The 20,192-nt window shown below is 40.5% G+C and overlaps 1 protein-coding gene across 3 annotated transcripts in view; it reads right to left on the bottom strand.

Moving 5' to 3' along the window:
- PLCE1 (phospholipase C epsilon 1) overlaps nt 1-20,192 on the bottom strand; it is a 390,353-nt gene that overhangs the window by 43,100 nt on the left and 327,061 nt on the right. For all 3 annotated transcript variants that reach the window (XM_055425048.2, XM_088842145.1, XM_055425050.2), the window contains exons 12-19: nt 18,349-18,474; nt 18,120-18,256; nt 15,747-15,985; nt 13,921-13,982; nt 13,032-13,197; nt 10,041-10,148; nt 8,806-8,922; nt 5,393-5,551 (exon numbers count right to left, since the gene is read on the bottom strand). In XM_055425048.2, coding sequence (XP_055281023.2) covers nt 5,393-5,551; nt 8,806-8,922; nt 10,041-10,148; nt 13,032-13,197; nt 13,921-13,982; nt 15,747-15,985; nt 18,120-18,256; nt 18,349-18,474 — 1,114 coding nt within the window. The remainder of the gene's footprint in view (nt 1-5,392; nt 5,552-8,805; nt 8,923-10,040; nt 10,149-13,031; nt 13,198-13,920; nt 13,983-15,746; nt 15,986-18,119; nt 18,257-18,348; nt 18,475-20,192) is intronic.

The following is a 20,192-nucleotide window of genomic DNA, read 5'->3' as shown; positions in this document are numbered from 1 at the left end:
GCTCAGATGGGCCCAGGCAGGAGCCATGTCTCACTGGCTTTGTTCCTCCAGCCCCTAGCACAGCACCTGGCACTGAGAGTGAATTGTCTGAGTCTAGCAAGTTGGAGTTCAGAAGACCAAGGGTTCAGAAATCCGGCTGTGAGTCAATCTATCCTTGCTGAGGATGAGTTCTCTGAATGCTCAGAAGCTCTAAGTTAGGGATGGTTCTGAGCACACTGGAGCTCTAGGCATGCATCACTCAGCCCCATGTGAACTCAGGTCTGGACCCACAACCTGTCAGGCAACTGAAAAGCCTTGACAATATGACTGTCAACATGTTAGTCACTCAGTCATGTCCAACTTTTTGCAACCCCATGGACTGTAGCTTGCCAGGCTCCTCTATCCATGGAATTCTCCAGGCAAGAATACTGGCATGGGTAGCCAATTCCATTCTCCAGGGCATCTTCCCAACCCAGGGATTGAACCTGGGTCTCCTGCATTGCAGGCAGGTTCTTTTCCATCTGAGCCACCAGGGAACTCCCTGGAAAATCACAGGTGTCTGGAACTGTGCTTAAAACATTGATAATGGGATTACATTGTCCCAATTTTTCCAAAAGGAGGAAGAAGTAAGTTGTGGAAGTCAAATGGCAGGAAATGTCAAGGTGATACCTGACAAAGTCTCCGAATGGATTATTTGGTTGTGAGAACACAGAAAATAAAGAGGTGACTAGAAAGAAGTAGAACGAGTTTACTAAGAAAAAAATCTCCCATACAGTAACCTGTTTAGAGCTTTTGGGTAAGGTAACTCACTTTGTGGGAAATAACAGATAAGCAGCATTTTCCAGCTTTCAGGATGGTAAACATTATTTTTAAGTAAACAGATTACCAGGTCTTCCTTATGGCAATACTTTTTTTAAAATTAATTATTTTTTACTTTACAATATTGTATTGGTTTTGTCATACATTGACTTGAATCTGCCGTGAGTGTACATGTGTTCCCCATCCTGAACCCCCCTCCCACCTCCCTCCCCATCCCATCCCTCTGGGTCATCCCTGTGCACCAGCCCTGAGCACCCTGTATCATGCATCAAACCTGGACTGGCAATTCGTTTCACATATGATATTTTACATGTTTCAATGCCATTCTCCCATATCATCCCACCCTTCCCCTCTCCTACAGAGTCCAAAAGACTGTTCAATACATCTGTGTCTCTTTTGCTGTCTTGCATAGAGGGTTATCATTACCTTCTTTCTAAATTCCATATATATGTGTTAGTATATTGTATTGGTGTTTTTCTTTCTGGCTTACTTCTCTCTGTATAATAGGCTCCAGTTTCATCCACCTCATTAGAACTGATTCAAATGTATTCTTTTTAATGGCTGAATAATATTCCATTGTGTATATGCACCACAGCTTTCTTATCCATTCATCTGCTGATGGACGTCTAGGTTGCTTCCATGTCCTTGCTATTATAAACAGTGCTGCGACGAACACTGGGGTACATGTATCTCTTTCAATTCTGGTTTCCTCAGTGTGTATGCCCAGCAGTGGCATTGCTGGGTTGTATGGGAGTTCTTTTTCCAGTTTTTTATGGAATCTCCACACTGTTCTCCACAGTGGCTGTACTAGTTTGCATTCCCACCAACAGTGTAAGAGGGTTACCTTTTCTCCATACCCTCTCCAGCATTTATTGCTTGTAGACTTTTGGATAGCAGCCATTCTGACTAGCGTGAAATGGTACCTCATTGTGGTTTGGATCTGCATTTCTCTGATAATGAGTGATGTTGAGCATCTTTTCATGTGTCTGTTAGCCATCTGTATGTCTTCTTTGGAGAAATGACTGTTTAGAAACTGTTAAACTCCTAGAGGAAAACATAGGCAAAACACTCTCCGACATAAACCATAGCAGGATCCTCTATGACCCACCTCCCAGGATATTGGGAATAAAAGCGAAATAAACAAATGGGACCTAATTAAAATTAAAAACTTCTGCACAACAAAGGAAACTATAAGCAAGGTGAAAAGATAGCCTTCAGAATGGGAGAAAATAATAGCAAACAAAGCAACAAAGAATTAATTTCAAAAATATACAAGCAACTCCTGCAGCTCAATTCCAGAAAAATAAAAGACCCAATCAAAAAGTGGGCCAAAGAACCAAACAGACATTTCTCCAAAGAAGACATACAGATGGCAATTCTGATTTAGTTAGGCAGATTTGGGACCTAAGACTCTGTGTCTTTGAAAGTGCCCCAGTGATTCTTTCTTTCTTTATTTGACTGCACTGGGTCTTAGCTGCAGCATGCAGCATATGTGATCTAGTGGCATATGGGATCTAGTTCCCTTACCAGGGGATCGAACTACTCAGTCCTCCTGCATTGGAAGTGCAGAGTCTTAACAACTAGACCACCAGGGAAGTCCCTGCCCCATTGGTTCTTATCAATGTATCCCGACTTCTGGACTGCCCTTGACAAGGTCTTTCCTAAAGACCTGAATAAGAATCCTGCCTCTGCCACTATGAGCTGCGAGGTTTGGAGAAAATCCCATAGATGGCTAGGCCTCAATTTCTATTCTATAAAGAAAGAAGATGAACCAGATTCTGCAGAAATATGGGTTTCAGAGAACAGAGAACCAGACAGGAGGGATAATCACCTAAACTCCAGGGAGGTCCTGCAAGAAGTGCCACAGGGCTCTCCACTGGGCCGTCTGGCTCAAGGGCAATCTGGGCGAAGGCCCAGTTTGGAAAACTGCTAATAAATACATTGGATGACTAATGTTAAAACCCACAGGGAACCTTATATGCTGTAATAACATACTCAAACCAAGAAGAGCAAATTTAATAGTGATAAATGTGAGGCTCCTGCTATGCGGAAGGTTAACATTAATTGTAAACCTGGAAATATGGGGAGACTAGACATAAGTTTAGTCCTGTGAAAACAACTGAACTGTTTGTTTTCCACAAACTCAACATGGGCCTGGTAGGTGTTAAAGAATTAAAATAGCGAGAACAGTCTGAGGTTGTATTAACTGAGGTATAAATCTCAGATTAAGAGAGGTGATGCTTACACTGTTCATGAGTTGACAGACCCTGAGCATGGACTTAGTTCTGGAAATCAGGTTTTAAGATGGACAAATTCAAGCATATCCACAAATGTAAGAATATCAAAATAGTATTAATGGAAGAGTCATATCCTGTGAGGCACTGTTGACACAACAGGAACGTTTAGCTTGGAGAAGAGAAAAGCTGGTGAGAAGACACACGCTGGCTTTCAAGATGTGCAATTAGTCTGTGCAGCTGCAGAGGAAAGTTGTGCCAAAGAGTAGGAGGAACAGGAAGGAAGATTCGGGCTCCACATACAGAAGACTTTTGCAACAACACCATCTATTCATTAGTGGAATGGACACTGTGTAAGTCACTGCAAATGTGCAAAGAACAGGAAAGGCAGCAGCTACAAGAACATCCAACTATGTCTTGAAGACCATAGAGCAGAGGGCAGCTGCATCTGCTTGGCACTGAGATGTGGGCAGTAGTTTCTGGATAAAGAAAGCAGAGTGGAGGAACAGCGCTGCCAAAGAAAAAGTGCCTTTTATGTTGGGGAGTCAGTTTCTGCTGCAGAATTTGAGGAGGGCCAGGCATAAGCATACACATGCTAACATTTTAGTCAAACAGCTTCAAAACAAAGCCCATCTGTGTAGGTCTCATGGCTTCTGGAACCCAAGTAAATGCAGCAGCTTTGGGGAGAGCAGATCTGCACAAAGGCAGACTTAGTAAAGGTCTCAAACTGGTGACACTTAGCGCTGACTTCACCTCCAGACCAGACTTGTTTGGCTGATGTAGTGTTTTAAGAATTTTTAATTAGGGTTGCTCATTCATGAAGCCATGTGCACTCCTTTGCCCTCCTCGCCACTTCCCAACTGTTACATATCCAGCTGGCTCTAATGTTTATGTTTCCTGGTTGGCCCCTGAAGGTGGCTGCTTTTGCAACTCTTGGCCCAGAGTTGTGCATGACGGTCAAATTGGGCAATGTGTACCTCCAGGGTACATGAAGACTTCTAGGAACATGCAGGTTTGGATCTTTAAAAGAAACCAATCTCCAGACTCAAGATTTTTCAACATGTTTGGGCACTCTTAAAAACAGGCTTGCCTGAGAACAAGCTTGTGGTTGGCTAATTTTCCCTTCCCACCTTCTCTTCATGATTGTTCGTCTCACTTTACAAAAATCAAGCAGAACTCTCACTGATCAAGCAACAATCTTACAGTGATACAGGAGATGAGTGAAAAACCATTCCAGGCAGTAAAAAGAACATTTGAGAATGCAGAGCTCCTGAGAGAGTCTTAAGAAACAAAAGAAGAGGGCATCTTATTTCATCCAGGCAGTAAACACATTCAAGGTTTCATGTCTTGTCTATCATCTATCTGTGTCTCTATATCATCTATCTATCTGCCTTCTTCCCTTCCTTTCCTCTGTCTGTCTATCCATCTACCTTGGAATTAAAATTCAGAAGTAAGATGTTCATCAGAGGGATGATAATATAATGTTTATGCAAATAAAAAAATAAAGCCAGACCTTTTATGATCAAATGTAAGTCTGACTGGGCTGATTTATTTGACAAGTGTGGTTTTTGTAAGTTACATTTGTATATAATTTATGTTATCTATTATATATTTATACAAAATAAATACTATTCTCCTCCTGTTGGGGGCTGAGGTTTACGCAGCAACTCTTGGCTGTGGTAAGTTTCAATAGTGGTGTTTCGGGCCAACAGTGCCCTCCTAAATAGGGCAAATAATTTTGGCAGCTGTCATTCTGTGCAATGAGTAAGTGCAACCTGGCATATGGACTCACTGGTCCTGGATCTGAACTTTTTCACAGATCCTTGGGCAGAGGGCCTTCCTATGCAGGCAAGTTTGGGGTGCTCTGAGTATAGATGTCATGAGTGAGGCAGATACAGAAGTGCCTTGGGGTCCACATACCACAGTGATACACTGTGCCAACTTCCACAGGGCTGGGACCACAGAGCTGCTGCTACTACAGGTCTACTACTGACCTCAGGGGTCACAACCCCATGTTCAAGTGCTCCACAGGGGCAGGGACTCTTTCTAAAGGGGACTCCAGTGACCACGGAGAGATTGAGAATTGTGAAGCCCAGGTCCAGAGATAAAGGTCACACATTATTCTGCCCAAAATAAATTAAATAATAAGGTTCATTCTATATCAATTTTTCAAAATAAAATTTTAGGTGAGTGGGAAGAGAGTATTTATCAGTCTATTAAAATAAAAGCCAAAACTAAAATATATCTTTCAAGGAAAGGGAATCTCCATAAACTGGTTACCTGGCTGAAAGTTTAGAATGACATCAATTTCTTTGTTCTGGGCACGCAGCATCCCTGTAACCTCTTTAACAAGAGCATACCTTTTGCTTTAAGATATCCACCGGTGTCTGATGGGCTTTTAATTTCTTATTTTTGAGAAGCACTTTCCTTCTGAGTTGATCAGGTGAGGGGAGCATTGGATCATCTGAGAAATCACTCTCAAATAAGAATTTAGCCACCAGTTTTTCTCCAAACACAGTCTAAAACAATAAAGGAAAACACACCATCAATGACTTTTGTCTATATTTGAATCACTTGGCTAGATATTTCAGCCCAATGGAATTCTTCTAAAAATCCCAGGAAGAGGAACTAGGAAAGAAGTTGTATCCATGTGTCCCCATCCCTCTGCATAGTTTCTTAGCGGAAAGAAGCGAGGTAGTTAGAAACCAGGAAGAGGGTTTTAGGCCACTCTCCAGAGGGCAGCTCTAACTGTTTAGGAAAATACTCTGGGGTCTGATGTACAAAAGAAGAAAAAGAGATTCAGTCAGAGGATGTGGTTTGTAGAATATGGACTGTTCCAGGTGTGGGCAAGAGGTCACAGGATACAAACCTTGAAGAAGGTGGGAAGTTGGGACAAAATGAAAAATAACAGGGAGAATTTGTCACCATTTGGTATAAAGAACCGCAGACGCCATTCTCACAAAGGTCTCCTGAGCACTGGTCTCCAAAGGGACATTTGTGTCCCCCAAGGAGGTGGGTGTGGGGGAAGGTACAGGATGACCCCCTGGGGTGAGGTAGAAAATATGGTAGTTTCTATTTCTAGTCTCTCTTTTTTTTTTAATGAAAACAGGACAAAAATGGAAGATTATTAGTGCTTAATGTACAGACTGAAAATGGGACCCTCAGTCTATGTCAGGGGCTGTTTATAAAGGTCCCTGGAGGACTGGCGGGGGATCTCCACTGATGCAGAGGGACCAAAGGTGTGTCCCTCACATCTTTGTTTGGTACCCGCTTATTGAGATGATCACAGTTTGGGTGCCATGGTGACCACTGTGGTTAATTTCACAAAAAGATTTTTCTTTAAAATATTTTGTAATTAGATGAAAAGTGATTATGAAAATCCTTTACAACATACAGAAGCTCACAATTTATATAAGGAAAATGCACTTAGTCAAAGAAAGTGAAGTCACTCAGTCGTGTCTGACTCTTTGCTACCCCGTGGACTGTGGCCGGCCAGGCTCCGTAAATGGAATTTCCCAGGCAAGGATACTGGAGTGGGTTGTCGTTTCCTTCTCCAGGGGATATTCCTGACCCAGGGATCGAACCTGGGTCTGCAGGCAGACTCTTTACCGTCTGAGCCACCAGTGAAGCCCACTTAGTCAAAGGAGTATTCTGAGTTATGCAATTTTCTTTAAAATTAAAAGTATCCTAAAATTTCTGACTTTTTCTGTGCTGCACTTTGTTACCAAATGATGATGATTATAAAATCACTATTAGTCTGTTCCTGTATGATAAGTGTAACATTTTAACACTGATTGAGAAAGCAGTTGCTTTTTAGATAAAATTTGTGTTCTGGAAAGAGTAAAGACAGATGTCTAAAGATATTTCTATTGTGATATGATTTTGTTATACGAAACAATGTATTTTAACATAAACACTCATGTATACACAGTCAAAAAACTTAGAAACATTTTCTAATGGTTACAAAATCCTCTAAATAAAGGATGTTAGTGGAGTTTGAACTCATCTGTTAAAAATATAAAAGTGAAAGTGTTAGTTGCTCAGTTGTGTCTGACTTTTTGCAACCCCTGCCAGGCTCCTCTGTCCATGGACTTCTCCAGGAAAGAATACTGGAGTGGGTCACAATTCCCTTCTCCAGGGGATCTTCCTGACCCAGGGATTAAACTCGCATCTCCTACATTGCAGGCAGATTCTTTACTATCTGAGCCACCAGGGAAGCCCCAAAATATAAAAGTATATAAAGGTAAGACCTTTACATACAAACCCTCTAGCCAAATTCCAATAAGAACCTTTGCCTCATTAATGGAATTGAGAAATGAGTACTGTGATTTAAAAAGTGCAGTTAATGACAACATTTTTCCATCTGTATACAGGTATCTTTGTAAGGCATCTTTATCAGCTACTATAGCTATTAAAGACAAATACTGAAATAATAAACTAAACTTAAAACCAGACATGCAAGTCAGCGATCACAAAAGTTTCAAAAATAATGAGGTGTATTCAATCACATTGTTCCCACTAAAAATTTAGATAATAAATAAATAGTCCTAATTTTTTATGATAGCAAAAGGTTTTTGTATCATTAAATAATAGCATTAAAATGCTATTCTTTACTTTCATCCTTTCTGTTATCCTCTTTTATATTTTATTTTTGCATGTTTTAGTTAATATATGAAATATGTTAATGAGTAGGATATGTATGTAATTTATGAATAAGTCAATATACACAATAGGAATACATGGTGTATTTTACTGATAGAGGTATGCAATCAAAAAAGTTTAGAGGGTTTCTCTGGTGGCTCAGTGGTAAAGAATCCACCTGCAATGTAGATGTGAGTCTGCTTCCTGGGTCGGGAAGACTCCACATGCCTCAGAGAAACTAAGCCCATGTGACACAATTATTGAGTCATGCTCTAGAGCCCGGGAGCTGAAACTATTGAGCCCACAGACCTAATCTACTGATGCCCTTGTGCCCTAGAGCCTGTGCTCTGCAAAAAGCAAAGCCACCGCAATGAGAAGCCACTGCAACTGGAGAGTAGACCCCACTCGCTGTGACTGGAGAAAAACTGGCACACAAAATAAATAAATAAATAACATTATTAAAAAAAAGTTTAGAGACCATCATTCTAAATGATGGCAAATAAAAGGTAATATGAAAGGCTGATTAGTTTTGTTGGCATTAGTTTTGTATTTGGGAACATTTACTTCTCTCCATGCCCCTCCCTCCAAATGCCTCTACCAGTGGAAGAAGGGGAAAGTATACTGGAGTATTTGCCTTTAAATCTGTTTGCATTATAGTTTCTTCGCATAAGGAAGAGCTGGGTGCTAACAGCAATTGTTGTGGCCAGTCTAACCTCTTTGCCAACATGGATCTCTGTATCTGAAGTTGGGCCACAAGAAGATTTGAATTCTTTGCCCTTAAATATTTTCAACTTTTCTATATATAACTGACAGATGACATCCTGGCACCCCTGATTTGTGATTCCAAAAGTGTTGGAGAGTTGGTCTTCTTTTACCTCTGAAGGCTTTCTAGAAATTGCCAGAAGACCACAGAAGAATGCTTCAATCACTAGCTGAGAAGATGAACCTCTCAAGAGAGAGCCCCAAGCTCACAGGGGCATCCCCATTTCTCAGGTCTGAGGGATCTAACCATACATGTTTCACAGCTGAGGTCCAGCTGTGGTGTGGTCCACGGTGGTCCCAAATTAAGCTCGACAACAGTCAAACAACACAAGGACCAAGCCACCGTCCTGTCACTTAGCTGATACCTTACCTTGAAAATTTCTGCCATTTTTCGTTGCTGAGGCAATGAACAGTGGTTCTCAATCGATATGATGATAGGCAGGTCAGAGTTGATGAAGGCACTGCGATCAATGGCTTCAACCACTTCCTGTGAGGGCCAAAAAGTGTCATCAGAGCTCAGATATCTGCCCAGGGTGTCAGGAAGCAAGCTACTAATAGCCACGCCAAGCATCTCACTTGGTGTATGCAGAAGACTCTGGCCAAAGTGGTTTCTATCTTTTTAACTATATTTTCAAGTTAAGCAATACAATAGGTTATTTTCTATAAAGACATGAAACTATTCATATTAAGTATTGTTCACATACTATGAGGAACAGTTATCAGTACTGTCAATTTAACAAATCAATATATATATATATTGAGTACATTATAGGTCGGATACACTGTTTTAGTTACAGTATCAAAAGTAATGATGCATCAGATACTTTCCTGTTTTCAAGGAGTTTACAATCAAATCTACTTGGGGCAATAAGACATATATCACCTATATTTATGTATGTACATAAACATAGTTATCAATCCCTCCTTTCCTCAGCATAAGGCGTAAAAAGTTTAAAGAAGGCTGAATAGGAAAATGAGTTGGAGAGAAAATATATTTTAGCCACTATCTTCACATATAAGACAGAAATAGTAACATTCCTTCTCAGTCCAGTTACAGTTCAGAAAAATAAAAATGATGCCACAGCCAAAGACCCTCTGATTGAGGTTTATAATTGCACAATGAACAAATAAACTACCTAGAAACTGACATCATAATACAATGAGACCAGTCTTCCTGGGTGACCAATCTCCCGAGGTGGAATCAGTTCTCATTACTTTATAGTGTTATTTCATCCTTTCCCGACACATGATGTTGGCCTTTGTAAGCAGAACACCAGGAAAGATGATCTTTAATTCTTATAGCAAGAGAACAACTCCTGCCTTTTAGATATCATTTTATGATACAAAAATTGCAATAACATTATTACATGATAACTAACTTAAGGTAATGGTTACTAAACTTTGGCTGAATGGGGATCTAAGGAGAGTTTTAGATCAACTCCCAGAAAAATGAACATGTGCACATCCCCACAATTTGGAGAAGTCTTAAGCCCCAGGATAAGAACCCCCAACCTAATGTATAACTTGGAAGAGTCACTTATTGAAATGACGAATGAAGATAATGACTCTCTGTGATCTGATCTAAAGAAAGTTATGAAGCATTACCTTGAAGGGGATCTTGGTTGTCAGGGTGTGTCCATGATAAATGATGGGCATTCCATCATCTCCGTCCCAGCAGTCCAACTCTACACTCCTACAGCCTTGCAGGAGGACCTGTGGGATCAATGAGTGAATCCACCCCAGATGAGCAAATGGAGATAAAGCCTCAAATTAAACCCAGCACAGGCTTCCACATATCAGTGTTCACGCTCCAGGCTAAAACAGAAGGGCCTAAGATTGAAAAGAAACATTGCATGTTGGCCAAAGGCCACAATTTATCACAGGTGGGGAAGGGATAGAACAGATTAAGGTGGAAAGAGTGCTGACCAGAGCTGAATACTAGTGGAAGGTAAAATTTGATAGCAATAACATATGGTAATTTTCCCATCAACTTTGGTCCTTCAAGGGACCTACATATGGTGTGTCCTGCAATTAAAAGGCCAGGCTAGAGCTCTATCTGGTCAGATGTCAGAGGAAGTGACACAGGTGCTGATGAGGAAATGAGGACACTGATTCTTTAATGAGCTGAAATATTTATATGAATCTAATCAGGATAAAAGTTCCTCTGTGTGTGGTGCTAAGTTGCTTCAGTCATGTCTGACTCTCTGTGATCCTATGGACTGTTGCCCGCCAGGTTCCTCTGTCTATGGGATTCTCCAGGCAAGAATGCTGGAGTAGGTTGCCAAGCCCTCCTCCAGGGTATGATCTTCCCGACCCAGGGACTGTACCTGTGTCTCATGTCTCCTGTATTGGCAGACAGGTTCCTTATCACTAGTACCACCTGGGAAGCCCAAAGCTCCTCTATTTAGGCCCCAAACTAAAACCTTTGCTGTGAACATGTAGCATGTGAGAAGGGTAGAAGCAAGGAGTTATCAGGAATTTGTTTGCTGTCTAATCCTAGAACAGCATCCACAGCAGAGACGGCAAATAAATCCATAAACTCCCCTTTTCCATACCCATAGCAGTCATCAGTAATCAATCATACACACTTGCCCCCAAAGCTCTGATGCATTATCTCATTACCTCCTCAGTAAAGAACTCTAGGAAAACTCTAATTACCAATGAATTAGATGAGATGATACCTATTTGCTTTCCTGAATCTAAAGTTGGAAGCAGAGCTCCTGACCCACGTGTTTGGGTGGCATCTCTGTAATGTTAGCTTGGATCAACTTTTTCTTCCATAGACTCTATGTGTGGACCATCTTAAAGATGATGATATTCAGAAGGGTCAACCAAGCTAAGAGGTGCACGTATCTGTGAATGAGCCAACTCTCTGATTTAAGAATCCACATACCTATTTCCATGTAACAGCAATCCAGTAACTGGGGGCTAGTGGCCACTATAGTTGCTACAACATAACTTAGAGAGTTGAATCCCCCTTAATGCTTTTATATGAGATACTTGCTAGATTCTTCCCATTGCACGCCATAGAGAACCCAGTTTTCCTAGGTGACCTCTCATCCCACAGGGAACTGATTCTGTGGTAAAGAATCCCAAGGCCCTCAGCATTTTTCAGCATCAGAGTTATCTAGGGATGTATTGCTTTGGGCTGAAACTGTTTTCTAACATGACAGCTGCGACGTGAGGCTCTCTGTAGTGAGCCACTCTGGGAAGAGCTTTCACTGACTGGGAGCAGACCAGATGGGTTTTCAGCATGAACAGATTAAAGGTCTGTATTAAAGTCCACATAACGTTAAAGGTTCCACATACCGCTAGAATAGGAGAACCAGGGTTGGAAATTCAGGTGAGAACAGGGCTGTCTCTCACTTCTCAATGACCCCATAAGTAACGAATGTTACGACGTACACACACACACACGCACTTCATTTCTTTCCCTTAGAACAATAGATTTGAAACTTCTTTTAACCTTGGAATTCTCAGCGCAAACAGAGGGCCAATATAGAAAGCACATAAAAGAGCAAATCTTCAGCTGCAGTGGGAGCAGGGCATGGGACCCTCTAACGTCAGCTCTTCTGTGTCAGCAGCTGAGGTCCCTTGACAGACACTTATTTTGAAAATTGTGACTCTAAGAACACATCTTCATTTCATAATAAAAGCACCTTAAATTTTAGAGTGTAAAAGACATACTCCATACCCGATAAGCTTTGGGACGGAAGTTTAACCCATGCTTTGAGAAATATCTAGCATAATCTGAAGAATAAAGGAAGTTCAAGTATGCTGTGCTTATGTATACAATACAGTTATTATGTTTACACTTGGACCCCTTCCCCCAACACACAGACATGGACACACACACACATACACACACAGGACCTAGCTAGATCCTCCCACAATTAACTCATCTTGTGGGAGTTCAGAAAACAGGGAGCATAGACAAAGGTGTTGCAGAAAATACAACAGAAGCAACAGCCATACAAGTAATTGAGAGCTGGCTGGATGTTTAGGTGAAAAGGATGTGCTTTTTCTAGTCCAGAGACCCTTCTGAGTTTTTGACAACATTCCCATCAATTTAAGTGTGTAAGGATAGCGCCTACACTTTGTAGACTTTTTTTTTTTTGGTAAGTTGGTTGTCATAATGATGGATTAATTTTCTAACAAACTGCAAAACAAAACAAACAATATTCTGGGAATAACTTCATAGACAGTTGCATTTTCTACTATGCTTTCCCACTACAATATATTGATTTATTTAGCATTTAGGCAAGTGATTAGATAGTTTTCTCATGGGAAAATCTAATTTTAGTAGGGGTAGGTCAGACTAACCAAGATCTAAAAGCTATGAGTCTCAAACTACTACTTATTTATTTATTTTTGCCTAGAATAAAGGTTAAGTATAGATGGTGGTGGGGGGGGACAGAAAGAAAAAAAGGAAAGAAAACAGCTGTATATATCGCAGTTTCCCACACATATGTTTCCTCACATTTCACAATTAACAGCATATAAGCTCATCAAATGAGCCTGGAGTCAACTTTCTGTGACTGAGGGTTATGCAAATAAGGTTAATGAAAACCACATTCCCAGTGAGATTCTCGGTACCTGGCTGTAGAGTTCTACTGAGGATTCTCCTTTGAGCTGATGGCCCGTGAGGTAGGTATTGTGTGAAGATTCAATGTAATAGTAGGAGAGGGGCAGCTGCATTTCTTTAACGTTCTCCTGTGACTCATCATTTTTCGAGGCAAAATTATCCTTATCCATTAGAAACCTAGGGGAAACAATTTTCTCAGACTTGTATAGGAAAACTACATACTCTCTTTTCTGAACTATAGTTGACTTAAAATATATTAGTTTCAGGTCTGCATGCTAAGTTGCTTCAGTCATGTCCAACTCTGTGTGACCCCATGGACTGTAGCCTGCCAGGCTTGTCTGTCCATGGGATTCTCCAGGCAAGAATACTAGAGTGGGTTGCTGTGCCCTCCTCCAGGGGATATTCCCGACCCAGGAATTGAACCCGCGTCTCTTACATCTCCTGCATTGGTAGGCGGATTCTTTACCACTAGCACCACCTGGGAAGCCCAGTTTCAGGTATACGACGTAGTGACTCAGTATTTTTATAGATTATACTCCATAAAGCTATTATAAAACATTGGCTATATTCCCTGTGCTGTACGTTAATCCTTGTATTTATCACATGTATTATTTGTATCTTTTAACCCCCTTCCCCTATCTTTTAAAAATAATTATTTTATTTTTTGGCTGTACCACACAGCAGAACTAAGGTTCCCCCAGCAGGGATTGAGCCTGTGCCCCCTGCATTGGAAATGTGGAGTCTCAACCCCTGGACCACTAGGGAAGTCCCCCTTCCCCTATCTTGTCCCTCTCCCAAGCCCTGTCTCCACTAGTAACAGCTCGTTTTGTTCTTTATATCTATGAGTCTATTTGAAAAATATACATGCTTAAGTGATGGGCAAAAATATTTTAAAGTTACCTTGCAAATCCTTCAAATGACATTAGGCCTTGATGACACATACTAACGCTAGGCTCGAACTTCTGCAAGGGATACAAAAGGAGTGTTATTTAGGTAAAGGAAACTAAAGGAAAAAAAACCACCACATCATTTTTTAAAACTGTTCTGTTTTCATCAGGAAATATCTGAACCAAATATTTGGACTAATTTAGTTATGGAGTGGTAAAATGTAGTTTTTCAGTCCAAAAGAAAACATTTATTACGTGTGAGTTTATTATAGGAAGCATATTTATTTAAGAGGAAAAAAAGAGAGAGGGAGAAAAGAATAAAGCTGATTTATATGGAAACAAATAGTATCAGTTTATCCAGGTGAAGATGGGGATCAGAACAGCAGCTACTACAGAGTTGGTGGGAGGTGAAATGTGAAGATCCACTCAGGACAGTGGTCACGCTCCATCATATCTCAGTGCATACTCAGTCATGTGATCATAATCTTACATTTTTAGCATTGCCAGTGATCAAGTCCAGTTGCTGGCCAGCTAATCCACTGATTCCTAATCAATTGACAAGGGAGGCTAAAAGCCTAGATTAATTCTGTTGCGTGTGGCGCAGCCACAGTGAACCATCTGGCCGCCTCTCTCCTCTCATCCCCTAGAGGAAGCCATGACCACTTCCTCTGGGTTACAGAGACAGCTTCCTTCCCAGTTTCTTTGGCCTTTACTCCTTCCCTAGCACAGTTTATACTCCAGTGGGGCCAGAGTGACCTCTTAGAAACTTAAATCATCTTCTTCCCCTGCTCAAAAATTTCCAATAGCATCCCATCTCACATGGACTCCTTATCATGGCCTAAGATGCCTGGATGTGTTGGCCCCTGCCCACCTGTCTGAAATCAAGTCTGCTACGGTCCCTCTGGCTTTTGTTATTCCTCACAAACTCCAAGCTGGCTTCTGCTTGCTACTCTCTGTCTGGAAAGCTCTCTCCTTAGACCCTCACAAGGCTTAATCATTCAGGGCTCAGCCCAAGTGTCACCTCCCTCAAGTGGCCTTGGCTTACTTCTCTCAGACTTCCATCCCCTAACTCTGCTCAGTTTATTTTCAGAGCCCATTATTACCTGAAATTACACAATATTTTTATTCATTTATAGTTTGCCTCACCCACTAGAATGTAAACTGCTGAAGGTCAGAACTTTATCCTCTTAACTACTATATTTCCAGGCCCAGAGCAGAAGCTGATAAACATTTGTTAGACAATCAAAATAGCTGATGACCTAACTACCAATTCCATTGCATATGCTGGAACAACAAAAAACAATCATGTACTGATTCCTTACAGTAGCCACTGGGTAAAAGAAGACTTGTTGTTTAGTCACTAAGTTGTATCTGACTACTGCAATGCCATGGAGTGTAGCCCGCCAGGCTCTTCTATCTGTGGGATTTCCCAGGCAAGAAAACTGGAGTGGGTTACCATTTCCTTCTCCAGAGAATCTTCCCAAATCAGGGATCAAATCTGAGTCTCCTGCACTGGCAGGCGAATTCTTTACTGCTGAGCCACCAGGGAAGCACCAAGATAGAGGAGCCTGGTGGGCTATGTAGTCCATGGGATCGAAAAGGAGTCGGACATGACTCAGCAACTAAACAACAACAGCAAAAGGTTTAGGACCTATGTTAACTGTATGTTAAATAAGAACACTTACATATTTGGTATTAAAAAAAAAAAAAAACCTTCTATTTCTCCCCCAGACTTTAAAGGCATTGGAAGGCAGTATAAAAAGAGTAAACATTCAGCTGAAGATAATTAGAATAGTTAGAAGCTTTACACATGTGCTTGCACACAAAAATGATACAAACCTGGATAATGCTGAGGATTTCATCATAAGTATAGTGTTCTCCTTGGCAATTCACTAGGAAGTCATTGAGCTGGAGGATGCCAACTCCAAATACACCCAGAGATGTGCTCTCCACCCCAGTGCCATTTGTCACAATACTTGCAGCAGCAATGGCATCAGATATCTGCCTCTGGTTGTCAGACAGCTGCTGTTTACTCTTGATGAATAATCCCAAATCTGAGACATTTCTGGTCAACAAATCTGAAACAGAACCACCCAAAAGAACATGGACAGGCTAGCCAGCGTCTTTCATAAAGCCCATTTTGGAGATAATGGTGTTGTGGAAATATTAAGCTGTAGTAACTCTTCACTAATCTGTCTAAACAAACCATCAAGCTCAGTGCTTCTTCCTGGCTTCACATAGTTGAAGGAATAAAAAAATGAATTAGTGACTAAATAAAAGAAATGAAGAGAGCTAGGTCAATGATCCTAAAATCCCATAAACTTCAGTATCAGATGCAAACTAATGTAAATTCAGTTGACGACTTTAGGCTGAATTCAGACTTTGGTTTTTGAGAATAACCACTTCTATGACTGAGCATGCATGGAAGACGTACCCTTAAGATTACAGTTTTTCTGTACTTTAAAAGTGTAACTGTAAACATTTGTGTGCAGGTGCCTGTGTGAACATATGTTTTCTACTCATTTGGGTAAATATCAAGGAATACAGTTGCTGGATTATATGGTAACAGTACATTCTATTTTGTAAGAAACAGCCAAATTCTCTTCTGAGCTGGCTGTACTGTTTTACACTCCCACGAGCAATGCCCTAGTTGCTCCACGTTTGCACCCACTTTGGTATGGCCAGTCATTTTCATCCTAACCACCATGGAGAACACTGTCAGTTTCTTGCAGAGCTAAATATAGGCTCACCATAGGATCCAGCAACTCCATTCCTAGGTGTTTACCCAAGTGAGTTGAAAACTTAAATCCACAAAAAAACCTGCATACCAAATATTTATAGCAGCTTTCTACATAATTGCTAAAACTTAGAAGCAACCAAGATGTCTTTCAACAGGTGAATGGGCAAGCATACACATAACAAAATATTACTCTGCAATATAAATAAATGAGCTGTCAAACCATGAGAAGACATCAAGAAACCTTAAACACATATTACCCAGTGAAAGGAGCTAGTCTGAAAAGGCTACATACATACTATATGATCCTAACTATATGACATTCTGGGAAAAGCAAAGCTATGGAGACAGGAAAAAGATCGGTATTTTCCAGGGGTTCAGAGGAGATTGGGAGAATAAGACGGAGCACAGCAGATCTTTAGGACAGTGGAACTATTTATTCTGTATACTATTGTAATGGCAAATACATGTCATTACACTTGTGTGAAAACCCATAGAAAATGCAGACAGTGAACATTAATGTAAATTATGGACTTCAAATATATCAATATTGGCTCAGCTGTAACAAATATACCACACTAATGCAAAAAATTTCTAAGCGGGGAACTGTATGTATGGGGGAGAGCATACAGGAACTCTCTGTACTCTCTGCTCATTTTTCTGTAAACTTAACTGTCCTAAAAAAAACAGTCTATTTTTTTTTTTGAAAACTATAACTACTTGACAAATCTACAGTTATGTACATTTATAACTAAGGTTGAAAAGGTTAGTATTCTTAGCTTAAGGACAATGTGTTTTTAAATAATTAAAAAAGAAAATGTAGGAAAGAGGACTTTGTTCATTTTGTTTTTTGCTTTTTAGAAAGGTTTATGGTTTCCAGCAAGAACAGAAGAGAAAAATAATAGGCCCAGAATACATGGGTGGTGAAGGTAATGGTGGTGGCGATGAATGAGGTCAAGGAATAGAGATTCTGGTTTACGTATTAGGAAAAATGTCCTGAACGTTCAGGCAGGAGTATTTTGCTGAGGTCAGGGAAGACCCTCCTGTCAAAGGGCAGACAGCTCCCAACGCTGGGTGGAGCACCCACCCACTTGGAGGTAAAGAAGAAACTGGCAGTTCCCAACTGGGACATGCCAAAAACTTCATGGACATTTGGAAATAAATGGGAAAGGATTTTTAGCGGTCAGAATGACTGGAAGGCTCTCAGTTCAGTTCAGTCGCTCAGTCGTGTCCAACACTGGTTAAATATATTCTAGACTCTATGGACAGACCCATACAGTGATGAGTTTCCTAGTCCAAAATGCTAATAATACCATCCGTACAACACCCCCATTAGAGAAATGATTCTCTAAGCATTTCACCAAGCTCCTGGTAGAGTGTGCCATGAGGGACAGGCTGAAGGTTTGCATGACTGGGTCTCTAACTATTTCTAGGTAGAAAGGTCTCAAAAGGAAATATTTAATTGTCACACAAACCTAGGTCAGGCTGAAGACCGCTGATATTTTCGTCAATGGTCAGGTTGGTATAGAGGGGGGCTGCCTCAGAGCCAGCTCGGTCACAGGGTACGGCATAGATGTCAAAGAGGTCCTTCAGATCCTTGCGGCTCCTCACACTGGGCACAGGATGGAGAACACCTCATCTTTAGCTTCGTTTTAACAAGGGAAGGGTAAGAGGAGGAAAGACTGAGAAGAAAGCTGGCCATACCTGAATGATTTGAACAGCTCAACAAATTCCACAAAACTCATGCTGCTGTCTGAAACCATGAAGCTCTGAAAGCCCTGCATCCCTCCTTTGATCTTCCCTGGCCAGCAGCTGCTGCTGTTCCAAGCACTGCAACAAAGACACGGCCTTGATGGGCAGAACTGGGACCGGTTCTGTCACTCTGCCCTAAGAGACGTTCTCGGATTAGCAACATGAACAGAAAGATAGACTGCAAGTCACTGAAGTTTAGGCTGTTTTCTTTCTAAGCATTGCTTTAATTATTACACCTTTTCAGTTCTCTCCAAATTCATCTATATTGCATCAGAGGAAATAAAACATTATACATTGAAAACACTTCATGTTTACAGCCTGTTTAATAAGGGCATAAAGCTGAGTTAATATTCCTCTACAAATCAAAACAGGTCTTTGAAATCACAGGTCAATGAGAGGGAAAAAAACAAACATAAATTCAGTGGTTTTGAAGAAAAGTCATTTTAAAAAAGAGCCCCACATTGTGCAATTATAACTTATGGAAAATTATTCATGTGCTTTCATATATTTTAAATCATAGAAATACATTTAAGAAGAAAATCTTGAATGTATCAATGTCTTCCCTTTCTCCTTTCTTAACCAGTTTTTAGATGAAAACAAGGAAGGGTTTTTAATGCTAATGGAAAATGTGAGTCACAAAAATATTAAGGGTGGAAAGAAGCCAACTCTTGCCTAGAATTATATTTGCACCTGCCAAGGCTGTATCTATTTAATATAAAAATATCAGTCATCTGGGTCAAAAATTCAGTCTAGCTCTTTCACAATATTCTTTTATTTTTTATGCTGGTTCCTTGAGAGGAGAGTATGAGAAATGTTTTGGCTGCTTTTTGGTCAAATCAATCAGTAGGATCTTTCTTTTTTTTTCCTTTTTGTTTTTGTCTTTAATTTTTCATTTTTAAAATATTTCAAATATATAAGAAAATAGATAAAGAAGAAAATAGAGAGAATAATGTAATGAATAGCTAGCTGGTCCTTGATCCTTTCAACAGTGTTTATTTATGGAAAATTATTTTGTGTTGACATCTGAAGGTCACCTCCATTAATGGAAGAGTATTACAAATGGATAGATTTAGGGTATTATACTTTGTAGGCCTGGGTTGTTGATTCCCCAGTATGGTGTGGGAAACAGAGGGTAGAGCTTGAAGAAGAGGACAAGGGTCTGATAACAAAGTGGTTTTTCATTTGAATTTAAACATGTATGTCTCATGCCTTCCTTCCTCTGTTTCCCCGACCAGCCACTGTCTGTAGGCACCCAACTCCCTCTAACTTTAGGAACTTCTATTCCTCTACTCGGTTCCTTCCTAGGGCTCAATCTTGCTTTCTTCTTGAAGAGTATTCAGGCTGACTTCTCTTCTGCCTTCTCTTCTCTTACTGGCCCCCCGTCCTCCTATAGCGGGGTCCTCTGATTTTGCATCTGGCATCTGGTAGTCTCTCTACTTTTACCTCTTTGAAAACATTTTCCTCGTTTACTTTGCCTTTCCTTTTCCTGCTTAAGAGTGATTGAAATAAAGGGAAAGGCCACTTAACTGTAGTTATGTGGCTGTTTTATTTTCCCAGGATACTGTTTAGGCTGAAATATAATGCAAAGAATTCTGAGTCTTTGTAGCTTTAATTTTGTTACAAACCTACAAACCTTGCAAAAGTGGTAAAAAGAATTTTCAGGTACCTGTGACCCAGTTAAGCCAAATGCAGAAATTACGTTCATTATTCACACTGTGAAAGGACACTTCCCTTTAAAAGAGGATTTAACGTAGGGTTTCTATTTATAGCAAGCTTCCAAGAAAGAGAGAGGTACA

Source organism: Moschus berezovskii, chromosome 12 (assembly GCF_049115385.1).
Source record: "Moschus berezovskii isolate FMDL1 chromosome 12, NW_MosBer_1.0, whole genome shotgun sequence".
Lineage (NCBI taxonomy): Eukaryota > Metazoa > Chordata > Mammalia > Artiodactyla > Moschidae > Moschus > Moschus berezovskii.
The sequence above is the reverse complement of the archived record's forward strand: the minus strand, read 5'-3'. Positions and strand labels throughout refer to the sequence as shown.